Source organism: Balaenoptera physalus (assembly GCF_965194825.1).
Source record: "Balaenoptera physalus genome assembly, chromosome: 5".
NCBI classification, from domain to species: Eukaryota; Metazoa; Chordata; class Mammalia; order Artiodactyla; family Balaenopteridae; genus Balaenoptera; species Balaenoptera physalus.
Window position 1 is genome coordinate 9,569,369 of NC_138884.1, and position 15,087 is coordinate 9,584,455.

The 15,087-nt window shown below is 39.2% G+C and overlaps 1 protein-coding gene across 13 annotated transcripts in view; it reads right to left on the bottom strand.

Annotated features, from left to right (window-relative positions):
* FAM13A (family with sequence similarity 13 member A) overlaps positions 1 to 15,087 on the bottom strand; it is a 349,193-nt gene that overhangs the window by 52,306 nt on the left and 281,800 nt on the right. For all 13 annotated transcript variants that reach the window (XR_014263561.1, XR_014263562.1, XR_014263563.1 and 10 more), the window contains 3 exons: positions 15,043 to 15,084; positions 12,312 to 12,491; positions 5,290 to 5,479 (listed from right to left, as the gene is read on the bottom strand). Coding sequence is in view for 8 of the 13 variants with exons in the window: in XM_082461668.1 (XP_082317794.1) it covers positions 5,290 to 5,479; positions 12,312 to 12,491; positions 15,043 to 15,084 (412 nt within the window). In the remaining 5 variants the exon portion in view is untranslated. The remainder of the gene's footprint in view (positions 1 to 5,289; positions 5,480 to 12,311; positions 12,492 to 15,042; positions 15,085 to 15,087) is intronic.

The following is a 15,087-nucleotide window of genomic DNA, read 5'->3' on the forward strand; positions in this document are numbered from 1 at the left end:
CGTTGGGTCTTCGTTGCTGCGTGCGGGTTTCTCTAGTTGCGGCGAGCAGGGGCTACTCTTTTTTTTTTTTTTTTAAAGAAATTCACGGTCTTTTATTTATTTATTTATTTATTTATTTATGACTGTGTTGGGTCTTCGTTTCTGTGCGAGGGCTTTCTCTAGTTGTGGCAAGTGGGGACCACTCTTCATCGCGGTGCGCGGGCCTCTCACCATCGCGGCCTCTCTTGTTGCGGAGCACAGGCTCCAGACGCGCAGGCTCAGTAATTGTGGCTCACGGGCCCAGTTGCTCCGTGGCATGTGGGATCTTCCCAGACCAGGGCTCGAAACCATGTCCCCTGCATTGGCAGGCAGATTCTCAACCACTGCGCCACCAGGGAAGCCCAGGGGCTACTCTTTGTTGCGGTGCGTGGGCTTCTCATTGTGGTGGCTTCTCTTGTTGTGGAGCACGGGCTCTAGGCGTGTGGGCTTCATTAGCCGTGGAACGCAGGCTCAGTAGTTGTGGCTCGCGGGCTCTAGAGCGCAGGCTCAGTAGTTGTGGCGCATGGGCTTAGTTGCTCCACGGCATGTGGCATCTTCCTGGACCAAGGCTCGAACCTGTGTCCCCTGCACTGGCAGGCGGATTCTTAACCATTGCGCCACCAGGGAAGCCCCATAACCTACTTTCAATATTGAGGGAGAGTATTGTGGAATCCGAGCTCCACCACTTATGTGTGACCTTGGGCAGCTGTTTAATCTCCTGTGCCTCATTCTCCTCATGTTTAGAATAAGAATATTAAAAATAATAACTACCTTATGGATTATTGGAGGATTAAAATTGATAATATATGCAAAGCACTTAAAATACACTTTGCTAAACATTTTTCACTTTATTACATAGTCTTAAGAACCATAACTTTTATTCGATGCATAATATTTTATTGAATTGACATACAAATGTTACTTATCTGGTCTCCTACTTTTGAACATTTAAATTGCTTCTAATTTTCCATGATTATAGATACTCACGTGGTGAGCAAATTAATACTTACAGTCTTTTCCATATTTACAATGATGTCTCTAGAGCAGGGTAGCAGAGGTAGGATTATTAGACACACTGCGTGACTGAGTTACAGCTTTTGATTCAAACTGTTAAATTGTGCCCTAGAAAGAATGTTTCTAGAGACAGAGACATTTTCTAGGCTGACAGAAATAAGCCAGTGGAGAGGAAGCAATGAAAAGTGTCTGTATGAGTGAGTGAGTGAGTTTGTGTACGTATTTATTCACGTACATGGGGTGGGGAGATGGATGTAGAAAACAGAATTTCCCAGGATACTTAACCTTAGAGTTAACCTTAGAATTTAGAAAAACCACTTTATCATTTGAGCAGGTGAGAAAATAAAATGGGTGGAGATCTAGAGAAATTTTGAAGCAGGAGTGAGGGAAGCTGCTGAAACACAAGCTGGCTCTCTTAGCTCTTCAAAATAAACCAGGGAGCAAGGTTTCCTTCCGAGCAAGGCTGAAGAGCACAGGTGTGAGGCAGTAGTGCCAGGAGAGAGGAAAAGGTTTCCCAACCTTTGCAATGGCAATAATTAGAGATAAGGCAGAGCACTCGAATGCCACTCACTAATTTCTGAGCTCTGAATTATCTGTAGTCTCTTAGTCTCTGCTGGTCTTGGCAGCCCCGAGAGGAAAAAGGATAAGGGAAAGTACGCAGACAGTTCCCACTTTAGAGATTCCAAATTTGCAAGATGCTTTTTTAGGTCACTTTGGCTGTGTTGTGGGCTGGTGAGATCACTGTGACATTATCACTCAAACTCTTCAGTCACTCTCTTCTCATTTTCTCTGGAAGATGGTTTGCTCCCATCCCTCCATCAAAACTGCTCTTACTGAGTGATCTCCAGCTTGGTAATTCCAGTGGCTAAGCGCTCAGTCTTCTACTCGGCCAATCATCTGACCTTCTCTTTCCAACTCAAGATACGTGGTTCACTTGGCATCCAGGACACCAAACACACTTCATTTTTTTCTACTTCGCTGGGGTCTCCTTCTTGAGTCTCCTCTACTGGGACCTTGGCACCTCCCCATCCTTTACACGATCGTATGCCTCAGGGCTCACGGTCCCTGAGGCCACTTCCCTTTTCTGTCCATCCTCATTCCCTCGGTTATCGCATCCAGAACACTGACTTCCAATAGCCTCCATCTGCTGCTGACTCCCACAGTGCATCTCCAGCCAGGATACCCTCCCTAAACTCGCAGAAATCCAGCTGCTTTCCTGCTGTCTCCTCTTACATATTTGACGGGCAGCTCACTCTTAACATGTGCAACACGGAACCATGACATTATCACCCAAACTTCTGTCTTCTCCATCTCGGTAAACTGGCCACACAAATCTTCTAGTTGCCAAAAAGCCCGGAGTCATCTTTGACTCCTCTATTACTTTCACACCCCACAGTTACGTAATGTCAGGAAATCCTGGCAATTCTATGTTCAAAAATATATCCAGAATCCACCTATTACCTCATGACTACTGCAATACACCACTCCAGGGGGACCCATGCACGTGTTAGTCAATATGAACAACGCCCCCTAGACTACTGCACTGTGCAGCCTGCAAGGCAATACGTGTTGGCCCTGGTATCACCTTAGTTCACACCATCATCAGCGCAAACCTAGATTATGGCAAGAGTTTCCTAACGGGTTTTCCTGCTTCTTGCCCTTGCCTGCTTACTGTCTATTTTCAACACAGCAGTCAAACCAAATTTCAGTAAGTCACATCACTGTTCTACCTGGAACCCTCACATGGATTCTCATCTCACCTGGAGAAAAGGCAGAGTCCTTAACAACAATCTAGGAGGCCCTCCTTAATCTGTTCTCTCCCCCCTCCAACGACCTCTTTCACTTTCCTCATTCTCTTCTAACCGTAACAGTATCTTTGTGGTTTCTTGAACATTCCCGATGAGTGACTGTCTCGGGGTCTCTGCAACCTGCTGTGATAGTATATGGCTTGTTTCCTTACTTCCTCTAGGTCTTTACACTCAAGTGTCAAATTCTTGGGAGGTCTCCTCTGACCACTCTCCTTAAAATTGTATCCCCTGCCCTCTCACAATTCCTACCCTCATTTCTTGCTTTATTTCTTGCTTAATAGTTATTACTATCTAATATATTTTATGGTTTACTTTTTTTAATCTTGATTTTGTCTGTTTCCCCTACTGGAATGTAGGCTCCGTGAGGGCAGTGATTTTTGCTTGTTTGTCTCACAGCTGTATCCCTAGATTCTGAAATACTTCCTGGCACACAGAAGGCATATAATTATGTATGTTTTTCCAGCTATAGAAACAAAAGTTTAGTCGGTGTATAAAGAACTTGAAGTGGGAGAAGGTTTTGGAGGAGAGTGGGGTAAAGTAAAAACAGACGGTTAAAAGTAAGTGGGAAGTCAAGATGCACAACTGCACTTTGGACTAGTCTAACTAAATACTAGTTAGTGCTATGTTCCCTGGCTCCTTGCTTTGTGGTGACCTGTGAAGATGAGACTTAAAATGAATGGAATATGAGAGTCAGAAAAGATCTTTGAGAATACCCTCACTTCACAGATGAGGAAGTTTTGCTTCTGTCTCAGTTGTGTTGGCGGGGTTTTAAATTATTCATTGCAACAAAGACACGGTCCACCTAGCTCACTTATGTTAACATGTGACCTGCGTAATCCTGGAATGCAGAAACTGGCAGCTAAGGTGGAGACAAACCCTTTCACAGAAAAAAGACCACAATGGAATTAGGCTCTCTCCTCCAGATGTTTTTACACAAAGACGGTGTCCATAGTTTTAGCAATCACACACATATTCTAAGGAATAAATGTACTTTCCCACTTTTATCAGCTATTACCACCTAGCTAATTAAGATACTATTCCTGGTGGAAAAAAAAATACTGATGAGTTAAGTTCATTTTAAAAGGGATTCAGAGAAGTACATTCTTCTCTGAGAAGCCAAGTGCCAGACTTTTAGTCACTGTAATTCTCTTCGGCAGATAAACAAATCATGGGCCAAATAAAGAGCTAATGGCGTTAGTATCATTTAGTTTATTAAAAATGTTACTTTTCCCCCAAATAAGAATTAAGTTAGTGTTAAAAACCGTTTAATGTGCAAGGGTTCCAAAGCTTACATTCTGTATTGCGAGAACTGTGTCAGACACGGGTCTGAGGTGGATGACTGCCATTCTAGCTGATCAATTTATTTCTAGAAACAGGGTACCAAGACATGTGGAAGAAAATGGAATAAACATGTTTTCCCCAGATTTGTATTTATGCATATTTTATTTAGGGAATAAAACTGGGAATCTTCTCTGAGCATATGCAGAAATTGACAATGGGAAAATTGAGTGGCCCATAAGTTTTGCTAAATTTACAGAAAACCCAGCATGGAGGTAAGAACTGCTCAGAGATAAAGCAGAACAGAGGCTTTACACATTGTAAGAATGGATATTACCTATTACCTATTTTTATTAGGGACGCTAGTTCATGTTATATTATAAAATTCATCTTCAGGGTTTTTTTTTCTTTTTTTTTTTAGGTTAAATTTCTTCAGATTACAGGGAATTAGAAGACAGACTTTTGTTCTCACTTTTCAGAGAAACTGAAACATACACAAAAAAGGATGACATATATTTATAGTTAAACTGCGTAAATGTTTAGGTATTGACTAAAACCACCTGCAATAACTTATGTATCAAATTAACGATCCAGAGTTCAGGTCTGAGGTAACCGTGTAGGAGATTAACTTTTTTGTTTCTGAGTAATACAGGAAAAAAACTATTTATAGTGTACAGCTTTGAAATTAAATTTCTGAACACAAAGAGATTTCTGAACACAAAGACAGTTGACCCTCTTCCTGTAATGTATTTTTCTTTCACCTCACTTTAAGTTCATTCATTCATTTTTCTTTTTTACATATTCATATAGAGAGGAACAAATAAAATGGGGGAATATAAGGAAAAATGCTTTGACCATTTTATTCCAAAAATAAAATTTAAAAATGCTCAAAAGAATGAGAGGAAACTCAGACCGATTTCAATAACATGAAAACCGAGGTACGTGTAGCCCCTTGTTCCTTTGGCAAAATGTAATCTACCTTGGACTTGATTCTAATATTTATGAAAAAGAAATACGTGTGTATACTTAGTAGCTCTAAGGTCTTTTTCAGAACTCATGCTCTGTAATTCTGTGAAACTCCACATTGATATTTTTTTTACAAAGCAAGGAAAAGAAGTGTGATAGTCCTTAACTGGCCACAAGTAAAAATTTTATGGAAGTATGCACTTACCACAAGACTATCTTGATGTTCACTGAGCTCAGAAAGTTTGCAACTGGATTTCTGACGTTTCGGTTTGCCCCTTTCTCCAATATAACCAGAAGTATTTTCATGTAATTTTTCTGCTTCATGATGAGCATTCAAAATACATTCATCAAGGTTGTTGAACCCAGAAGGAATATTTTCTTTGTTGATAAGTCCCCTTGAATTGAAAAAAGATTTAGCTTAATTTTACTTTTGTAAAAGGTAAAAGGGACATTTAAATGATATTGCCACTGCATCACACAGAAAGTCAGAAGAGTGCTTGGAAATCCCAGGTTGCATCTTTGATCAAAATCTGAGCAGAGTACTGCTCCTGAGACCACTTGGTGCCGAATATATCACATGAAGAGAGAAATCATTCCCAGAGGCAAATTGGCAAGGGCTACGTCTCCACCAATGAACAGCTTTTGCATTTGTACCGAAAGTAATCTGTATTCAAATCAGGAGAAGAGTGCAAACTTACAAAGACATTTCCCATAATTCATAGGTTTTATATAAATACACACACACACACACACACACACACACACAAATCTTATAAAGTAATATAATGTATGAAGAAAAATCTGAAAAGGAAATATGTCTTTTTCTCCAGAATGGAACACTGATTCTCCCAATTGAGGAAGACATTTTAGCACAGTAGAAATGCATTAATACCTAAATCTGACTGCATTAGATAATCTTGGTAGAAATAGTATAATAAAAACTACGGAATACAAAGCATTTTAACTGAAATATGGATTCATTACTTCCCAGTACAAGTTTCTGGATGTAAGCTTATAACGAGAGTTCCTTCGTGACTTAGTTTTAGACATTTTAATCACAGAATTTAATTCATTTAATGCTCTTGAAATAGTTTTCCTTAAGTATTTTAACATTCCCTTTTAAGAGGTTTTCACAAAATGAAATTACTTAGCAAAATGTTTATCCTTTACTACATCACAGAACAAATTAAACCATCAGTGCAGCACCACGGCTTGGTCAGGTACAAATGAATGAGACTTTATACGCTCCCTCATGGTGTGACCTTAAAGGTACCTCCCTGCAGCTAGAGGTTTTCATACTAAGTGAAGTAAGTCAGAAAGAGAAAGACAAATACCGTACGATATCACTTATATGTGGAATCTAAAATATGGCACAAATGAACCTATCTACGAAACAGAAACAGACTCAGAGACATAGAGAACAGATTTGTGGTTGCCAAGGGAGAGGTGGGGAGGTGAGGGATGGAGTGGGAGTTTGGGGTTAGTAGATGCAAACTACCACACATAGAATGGATAAACAACAAGGTCCTACTGTACAGCACTGGGAACTATATTCAATATCTTGATATAAGCCATAATGGAAGAGAATACAAAAAAGAATGTATATATGTGTGTAACTGAGTCACTTTGCTGTACAGCAGAAATTAAGACAGCATTGTAAATCAACTATACTTCAATTTAAGAAAAATATATAAAGGTATCTCCCTAAACACACAAAGCTGTTATCTTGAAATAAATGAGCTCCAAAGAGTAAAAATAGATGACCATATTTTACCATCAGTTCAATCATATCCCCAAGTCAAAGATAACATTAAATATTTATTCTGCAATTTAAATTCATATCCTGTCTTAGATAGGCTATCATGGAGGCAACATTATAAATTAAATATTATCATAACATTTTCAAAGTTATACTATCTTTGGTGATTTTTAATACTCCATATTTAATTTAGTCTTTTATACAACTTTTAACGTACAAATATGTAGATTTAGTAAAATTATATAAAAGATGTATGTCACATTTATAAGAACTATCCTAAGTATAAAATAATTGAAGACATGAGGAAAAGTTGAGAAGGACTCACATGCCGGCACATATACAAACACACTTACATCCCTCCCCTCCCTGCACTGAGGCCAGTGCCTTCTGTGGATGGCTAGATGAGTTTGGTCTCAAATTCACGATCATTTGTTTTACTATTTAAATTTGTCTTCTTCTTTCTCTTCATATTTTCCCTAACTCCCGGGGTATAAATCCAATTGTAATTTTTTAATGGAGGAGTTTTTAGGTTTGAAAGTTGTTATGGACTAAATTGTATTACCCCCAAATTCATATGCTGAAGCCCTACCGCCAACGTGACTGTATTTAGAGACAGGGCCTCTGAGGAGGTAATTACGGTTACGTGAGGTCATAAAGGTGGGAACATAATTCAAGAGGACTGGTGTCCTTAAAAGAAGAGGCAGAGAAACCGTAGAGCACAGCGGAAAGGCCATGTGAGGACACACTCACTGAGCAGGTGCCGTCAGCAAGTCAGAGCGGTCTCAACAAAAACCAACCCAGGGCTTCCCTGGTGGCGCAGTGGTTAAGAATCCGCCTGCCAATGCAGGGCACACGGGTTCGAGCCCTGGTCCGGGAAGATCCCACATGCCGCGGAGCAACTAAGTCCGTGCGCCACAACTACTGAGCCTGCGCTCTAGAGCCCGCGAGCCACAACTACGGAGCCCACGTGCCACAACTACTGAAGCCCGCGCGCCTAGAGCCCGTGCTCCGCAGCAAGAGAAGCCACCGCAATGAGAAGCCCGCGCACCGCACCGAAGAGTAGCCCCCGCTCACCGAACCACAGAAAACCTGCGCACAGCCACAAAGACCCAGCGCAGCCAAAAATAAATAAACAAATAAATAAATAAGTTTAAAAAAAAAAAAAACCCAACCCTGTCAGCACCTTGATCTTGGACTTCTAGCCTCTCTGAACTGTGAGAAAATACATTTCTGTTGCTTAAGCCCCCTAGTCTGGGGTACTTTGTTATGGCAGCCTGAGCAGATGAATACAAAAGCTAAAAATTATTTTTAGAAATTAAAAGACCAAGTTTATTTTCTAATCTCTGTGAATAGTGAATGAATAACTGGAATAAATCCTGTCCAAATAAATATATGAAAATCTGATCGTGCCGTTGTGTTCGGGTGGAAATCCTGTTCTCAAAGGAAACTCTTTGCTCTTGTGTGGGTGAGTGCCTCTCGCTGCAGTGCCCATGTGACCGTGAGAAGCACAGGTGCACGACTCCTTCCCATGACATTGCGACAGGCTCAATCACACCCGAAACACTGTGATTTGACCTGAACTGAGATCTCGGTGGCCTCTCACTTTCACTATCTAGATCTCAGTTTTAGTTTTTCTTTGTTTCCGAGTTTCCTCCTCACCCCTACATACACACGTAATGTTCTAGCAATACTGAACTCTTCATTATTCTAAGATAGCACGCTTTTCTGTTTACTTTGCAGTAGGAATTTAATATTTATATAACAAAAGATATGTATCATTTTCTAGTTCACTGTGTTTTGGAAGATTGAAACCATTTTCACCTGTCATGCCTTGCTTTTCTTTTTAAACAAAAGTTTATTACGAAATTTTCAAACAGAGAAAAATAGAGGGATGATCGCCATGAATTTCCTTATATCCATCACCAAGAGTCAACATTCCATGCTCCTGGCAGATGGTTAATTTTTTAATAAGAAGTAAACTGAACCCTTTTACATAATGAATACAACATTCCTTAAACTTTCACATTTTGATTGTAACAAATAATAATAGAAGCCTGATAATGTCTCCTTATGAATTGAGACAAGAAATCATGTGCCTTAAAATGAAGTACTTATGGTCTTCGTCCTCTACATTGCTTATTTAAAAAAATCTGCCGTGATGGTATTACTACAGACTTTATTGACTCTTTAGTCTCACCTTGAAATGTGGTGACTGTTGGCTTAAAGGATATTTTTTTTACATGGTTGCGGCTCTAAGTTGTTAAAGGCAAAATAACAGATCACAGATTTTTATTTTTCAAAACATTTTAAAACCACTCCATATGGCTAATAGCTTTGAATACAGTAAAGTCTAGCTTTAATCTTTCCTTATTTTTTAAGCAAAATCTGTTGGAAATCTTAGATGACAAGTCAATTATGTATAAGCAAACACTGAGAAAACATACTTACTTTAGGCTATGATAATGATTCTTAACCTTTTCACAACTGACACCATGTTAGTGCATCTCCTGGGGACATACTGAAGAGGACCTTCATGGGGGCAAAAGTAGCAGATCTAGAGCTCTGAGAGATAAGGTCCTTGTTCCTCCAAAGCTGTGGAGAGCTTATAGAGCAGCCATTCAGTACAGGCTGAGAGTTCAAGAAGAAGGACTATCAAGACACGATAGTGTCAGGTTAGGAGGGGCCTTATGACCAGGAAGGTGAGGCCAGCAAGGACCACGTGAAAGGGACTTCTGAACGCCCAGACTACACACTAAGGAGAAGCGTCAGGCGAGACTGTGAGTTACTTCTGCTATAAACAGTTTACACCCCAAGATTCTTTCACTCAATGCACAGCTGTGGTTTGACCACAATGAGTGGCCAGAATGAGCGGTGAAGGAACATCAGAGAAGAAAGAGGAAGGGAAAGGCTAGAGCTTCATGGATACCTCTTTAGATGATTAGTCAGACTCTACCATTCCCCACCTCCTTTTGTTCCCCTGATGTTGATATTGAAAAACAATCAAGGTAACATACTAGAAATATCCCCAGATGTGGAAAACTGTATTTAAGTTCTGCAGGAGTGGTTACTCTGTGTTTCATATTTCTCTCCCTGTCTAGCCCCTGTTCACTTTTTTAAAAAAAGTTTTTATTGGAGTATAGCTGCTTTACAATGTTTCTACTGTACAGCAAAGTGAATCAGCTATATGTATACATATATCCCCTCTTTTTTGGTTTTCCTTCCCATTTAGGTCACCACAGAGCACTGAGTACAGGTCCCTGTGCTACACAGTAGATTCTTATTAGTTATCTATGTTATACATAGTATCAATATTGTATATATGTCAATCTCCATCTCCCAATTCATCCCACCCCCCTCTTCCCCCTTGGTATCCATACATCTGCTCTCTATGTCTGTGTCTCTATTTCTGCTTTGCAAATAAGATCATCTATACCATTTTTTAAGATCCCACATGTATGTGCTAGTGCATGATATTTGTTTTTCTCTTTCTGACTTACTTCACTCTGTATGACAGACTCTAGGTTCATCCACCTCACTATAAATAACTCAATTTTGTTTCTTTTTATGGCTGAGAAATATTCCATTGTCTATATGTGCCACATCTTCTTTATCCATTCATCTGTCGATGGACACTTAGGCTGCTTCCATGTCCTGGCTATTGGAAATAGTGCTGCAGTGAACATTGTGGTACATGTCTCTTTTTGAATTATGGTTTTCTCAGGGTATATGCCCAGTAGTGGGATTGCTGGGTCATATGGTAATTCTATCTTTTAGTGTTTTAAGGAATCTCCATACTGTTCTCCATAGTGGCTGTATCAACTTACATTCCCACCAACAGTGCAAGAAGGTTCCTTTTTCTCCACACCCTCTCCAGCATTTGTTGTTGGTAGATTTTTTGATGATGGCCATTCTGACTGGTGTGAGGTGATACCTCATTGTAGTTTTGATTTGCATTTCTCTAATAATTAGTGATGTCGAGCAGCTTTTCATGTGTCTCTTGGCCATCTGTATGTCTTCTTCGGAGAAATGTCTATTTAGGTCTTCTGCCCATTTTTTTGATTGGGTTGTTTGTTTTTTTGATATTGAGCTTCATGAGCTGTTTGTATATTTTGGAGATTAATCCTTTGTCAGTTGCTTTGTTTGCAAATATTTTCTCCCATTCTGAGGGTTGTCTTTTCGTCTTGTTTATGGTTTCCTTTGCTGTGCAAAAGCTTTTAAGTTTCATTAGGTCCCATTTGTTTATTTTTGTTTTTATTTTCATTACTCTAGGCAGTGGATGGAAAAAGACCTTGCTGTGATTTATGTCAGAGAGTGTTCTGCCTATATTTTCCTCTAAGACTTTTACAATATCTGGCTTTACATTTAGGTCTTTAATCCATTTTATCTTTGTGTATGGTGTTAGGGGGTGTTCTAATTTCATTCTTTTCCATGTAGCTGTCCAGTTTTCCCAGCACCACTTATTGAAGAGGCTGTCTTTTCTCCACTGTATAGTCTTGCCTCCTTTGTCACAGATTAGGTGACCATAGGTGCGTGGGTTTATCTGTGTAGCTCCTGTTCACTTTTGCCCTTACCCTGCCGTGCTCCTCCCCGGCCCGCCCCAGGTACCCACCGCCACCAGGACCACTGTCCAGCTTTGTTCTACCACGCTCACTACCGCTTCCAGCCTCTGCTTGCTATGCCTCTGTCCAAACAACGAGGGTGGAAAGCACGATGTCGTGACACACTAAGGATTTTAAAAATGCGGTGTTGCTACATCCTGTGTGGCAAAAAATGAGGCAGAGGCTAAGAACAGTGTTAGATGAATAATTGGTACTTGCTGTATTAACACAATATAGGCGACACAGACTAATTATATACCTAAACACTTTCTATAAAGCTTAGTCAGTAGCTAATTTTAAATGTAAATATGTCCCATATTATAATTTTCCTATTTTCTAAAGGAAATATTACAACACCCCCTCCTATCCACCAGCTATAAGACAAATATTTTTTCAAAACGTGCTGCTTATACCACTTGAAAAGTCAGTGGGTTATATTACTGATACTTTTTAATTTCTAAAATTACATTTGTTAATATAGCTCTTAAACATCTTTATAATGTGCAGCATGGAATTTATTTATACTATTTATCTTTTGTATTTTCTTGAAGCAAAGAGAAGTTGCTTTCTTTCCATCAACATTTTGGTGTAGATTATGAGTCCAGGTGAAAAGGAACGAGGCAAACTAGGGCTTGGTTTAGTCTTTAACATTTAACAAGAATTTCAAAATAATAACTTTATAGAGACTAAATGCTACAGTAGATAAAACTTTCAGGAAAAATATGGGACTAGTCTATTATATATAAATTTATTTTCCTCGACAATTTAAATCATGATTATTCAATAAGATGAGTGGTAATTATTCATTTGTATTTTATCAAATCTTTTAATGGAGAATAAAACAAACAAGAAGTACCAATGCCAACTCACACGTCGCTGCCATGTCGAACTTCATCCTGCTCCTCAGACTGGCGTCGCCGCTGTTTGGTGGATGTGGAGAGAGACGCTGGTGGTGTTCCAGATTCTGAGTCCTCTGAACTCTGGCCTCCAGAGCTGTTAACATCCAGAAGGTGTTGTTCTACAGCTGACCGGATGGTTCTTTCTAAGAGCCTGGTAAAAAAGAATGCAGAGTCAATCAAGCAATGAAACTTATCAATAACTGCGTTTAAAAATATGTCCCCGTACACAGAAAACACACTGGTGGTGGCCAAGGGGGAAGAGGCTGGGGGAGGGATGGAGTGGGAGGCTGGGGTCAGCAGATGTAAGCTTTTATATATAGAATAGAGAAAAAACAAGGTCCTACTGTACAGCACAGGGAACTGTATTGAGTATCCTATGATAAACCATAATGGAAAAGAATATGAAAAAACTGTATTCAGTATCCTATGATAAACCATAATGGAAAAGAATATGAAAAAAGAATGTATGTGTATATATATATATGTATAACGGAATCACTTTGCTGTACAGCAGAAATTAATACAACATTGTAAATCAACTATACTTCAATTTAAAAAAGTCCCCATAATATTGGAAATATCAGCATTTTCCATGGAACATCTACTACAGCTTCATGAGCAAAGACAGTATGAGGCATTAATCCCCAAATATTTGCGCCGTGTATTAAAAACAAAGCTACACAGAACAAATTCCACCAATGTGATAATTGTGTTTTCCATCTTTGTGAGCCCAGGATTACTGAAACACTCACAGCAGGTCTAGCAACAATTATAGGAGGCATCCAGGAAATAAAGATCATTTAATATAAGGCAGAATGAGGAAAGATTTTTTTCCTCATAGAATAATAATGGACCTATTCTTACAAAGGTGAGTTTCTTCCAGATTTATACCAGTTCTGCAGAGGAAGACGGTATGATTTACAAAGCAAATTGGCACAAATGATTTTATGATGCCTAGTATCTCTTTGGAATCCCTTTAAGATAAAATTATATAGGCAATAATGCTATTAAAAAAGAACACCTTACCAGAGTAATTACTCCTCATAACAGAATGGTAAAATCTTTCTGAACCTCTATTCAATTAAGTTGTAATATATATGATTGAAGCTGTAGTCATGCAAACACCCCAATGTATATTACTGGAGATGGAAGGATAGATTTACTTTGTTCAACCTGAAGAAAACAGGTAAGCTCAGGGGCTAAAAAGAGTGCATGATAAGACAGATGAGGTATCATTTTTAAAGCTATATAATCTTTCAATGTGTCTAAACCCATTTTTATCACTTCATTATTTAATTCTGAATAAGCAGGCATGAAAAATTCTAAACTGACACTCCTCAAAGCATGTTTTCCTTCACTTGAAAAAAGGATCACATCCAAACTCATCAAATTGTATACATTAAGTTTGTGTATAGTTTTTTGTATATACACCTCAAAAAAGCTGTTAAAAATTTTAAAAACCACATATATTTTAAAAAAATGGTCAGATTGAGAAACACATTCAGTTAAATAAAATGAGTTTTGAAAATTTAAGAACTTTAGATTTTCCAAATGTAGTTTTATAATAGACTCACAGTAATTTCATTAAAACTATTTTACAACCATGAGCAAGTATGGAATGACTAGGCATTAGAACTTTAATATCTAGAACTCTACATCCCAACGATCTGAGATTACCTAATAGTGGTACATAGGGAAGTGAATAAATTAATACATACATGCATACCAAAGCCACACCTTTTCCAAACGTTACACAAGACATATAAGAAGTAAAGGTCATTAGGAAACAGACAAGAACACATCAGTCTTGGTATAATTCTGGAATCTCTTTAAAATTCACAAAGATAAAAGCCGTCAAACCTGCCCTCTGAGTGCTTCCTCACATAACAAGGAAGGGAAAAAAAAAAATCCCAACTCATCCTATTAGAGCCGAATTCATACCAATTAGTGTTCCTTCTAATTCTTTTCTCTTCTTCCTTATCACACATCTTCCCCTCCTCCTCCACCGGATCCCTGCTCACAGAAGATGCTCCAGAAGGCCCACCCAGGTCCCAGCAATGTCACAGGGGTAAAAGCACAATGACCAGGCAGGGGTAGACAGCTGCAGTTTAGATTTTAGTCTAAGTGCGGTTGGTCGTCTTAGCAGGAAAAAGACATGCGATGGACATAATTCACAGAGCACTGCCCCTGCCCTGTGGAAAAAGAACTTGCTGCCATCACTCATTTGCCTCCTTTTCTGTGTCCTATCCGACTGTAAAGGCCCCAAAGGCAGAGCACGAGGCTTATTTGACATTAGACACCTAACACTACGCTTGGCATACAGCAGGCACTCCATAAATGGAGGCTGATTCAAACGAACAAAGGAAGAAGTAAAATACACGGTTCGAATTTCCACCGTTAATGGCAAGACACCTCCCAAAGCACACAGACTGCTTTGCACGTATTAACTGACCGACACGATTTTGACTAAAATCAACAGAAAATCTCATATGTTCACACGGCTGAGGGGTCTTCAGTCACACACCCACACAGAAGCTCAAATAGGAACGCTTCTTATTTAGTCTTCTCCTCTGGGTGGTTTTAAAAATCATCATTGGTTGCTTATTATATTAATCTTCCAATGCTATACACCATTAGAAAAGCTTTTTTACTGTTTAATACGTGAGAGGAGGGGAAAAAAACCCAAAATCCAGATCACTTACTCTCCTGTTGCCGACACATTGCTGACTTGGGATACGTGGGCACTG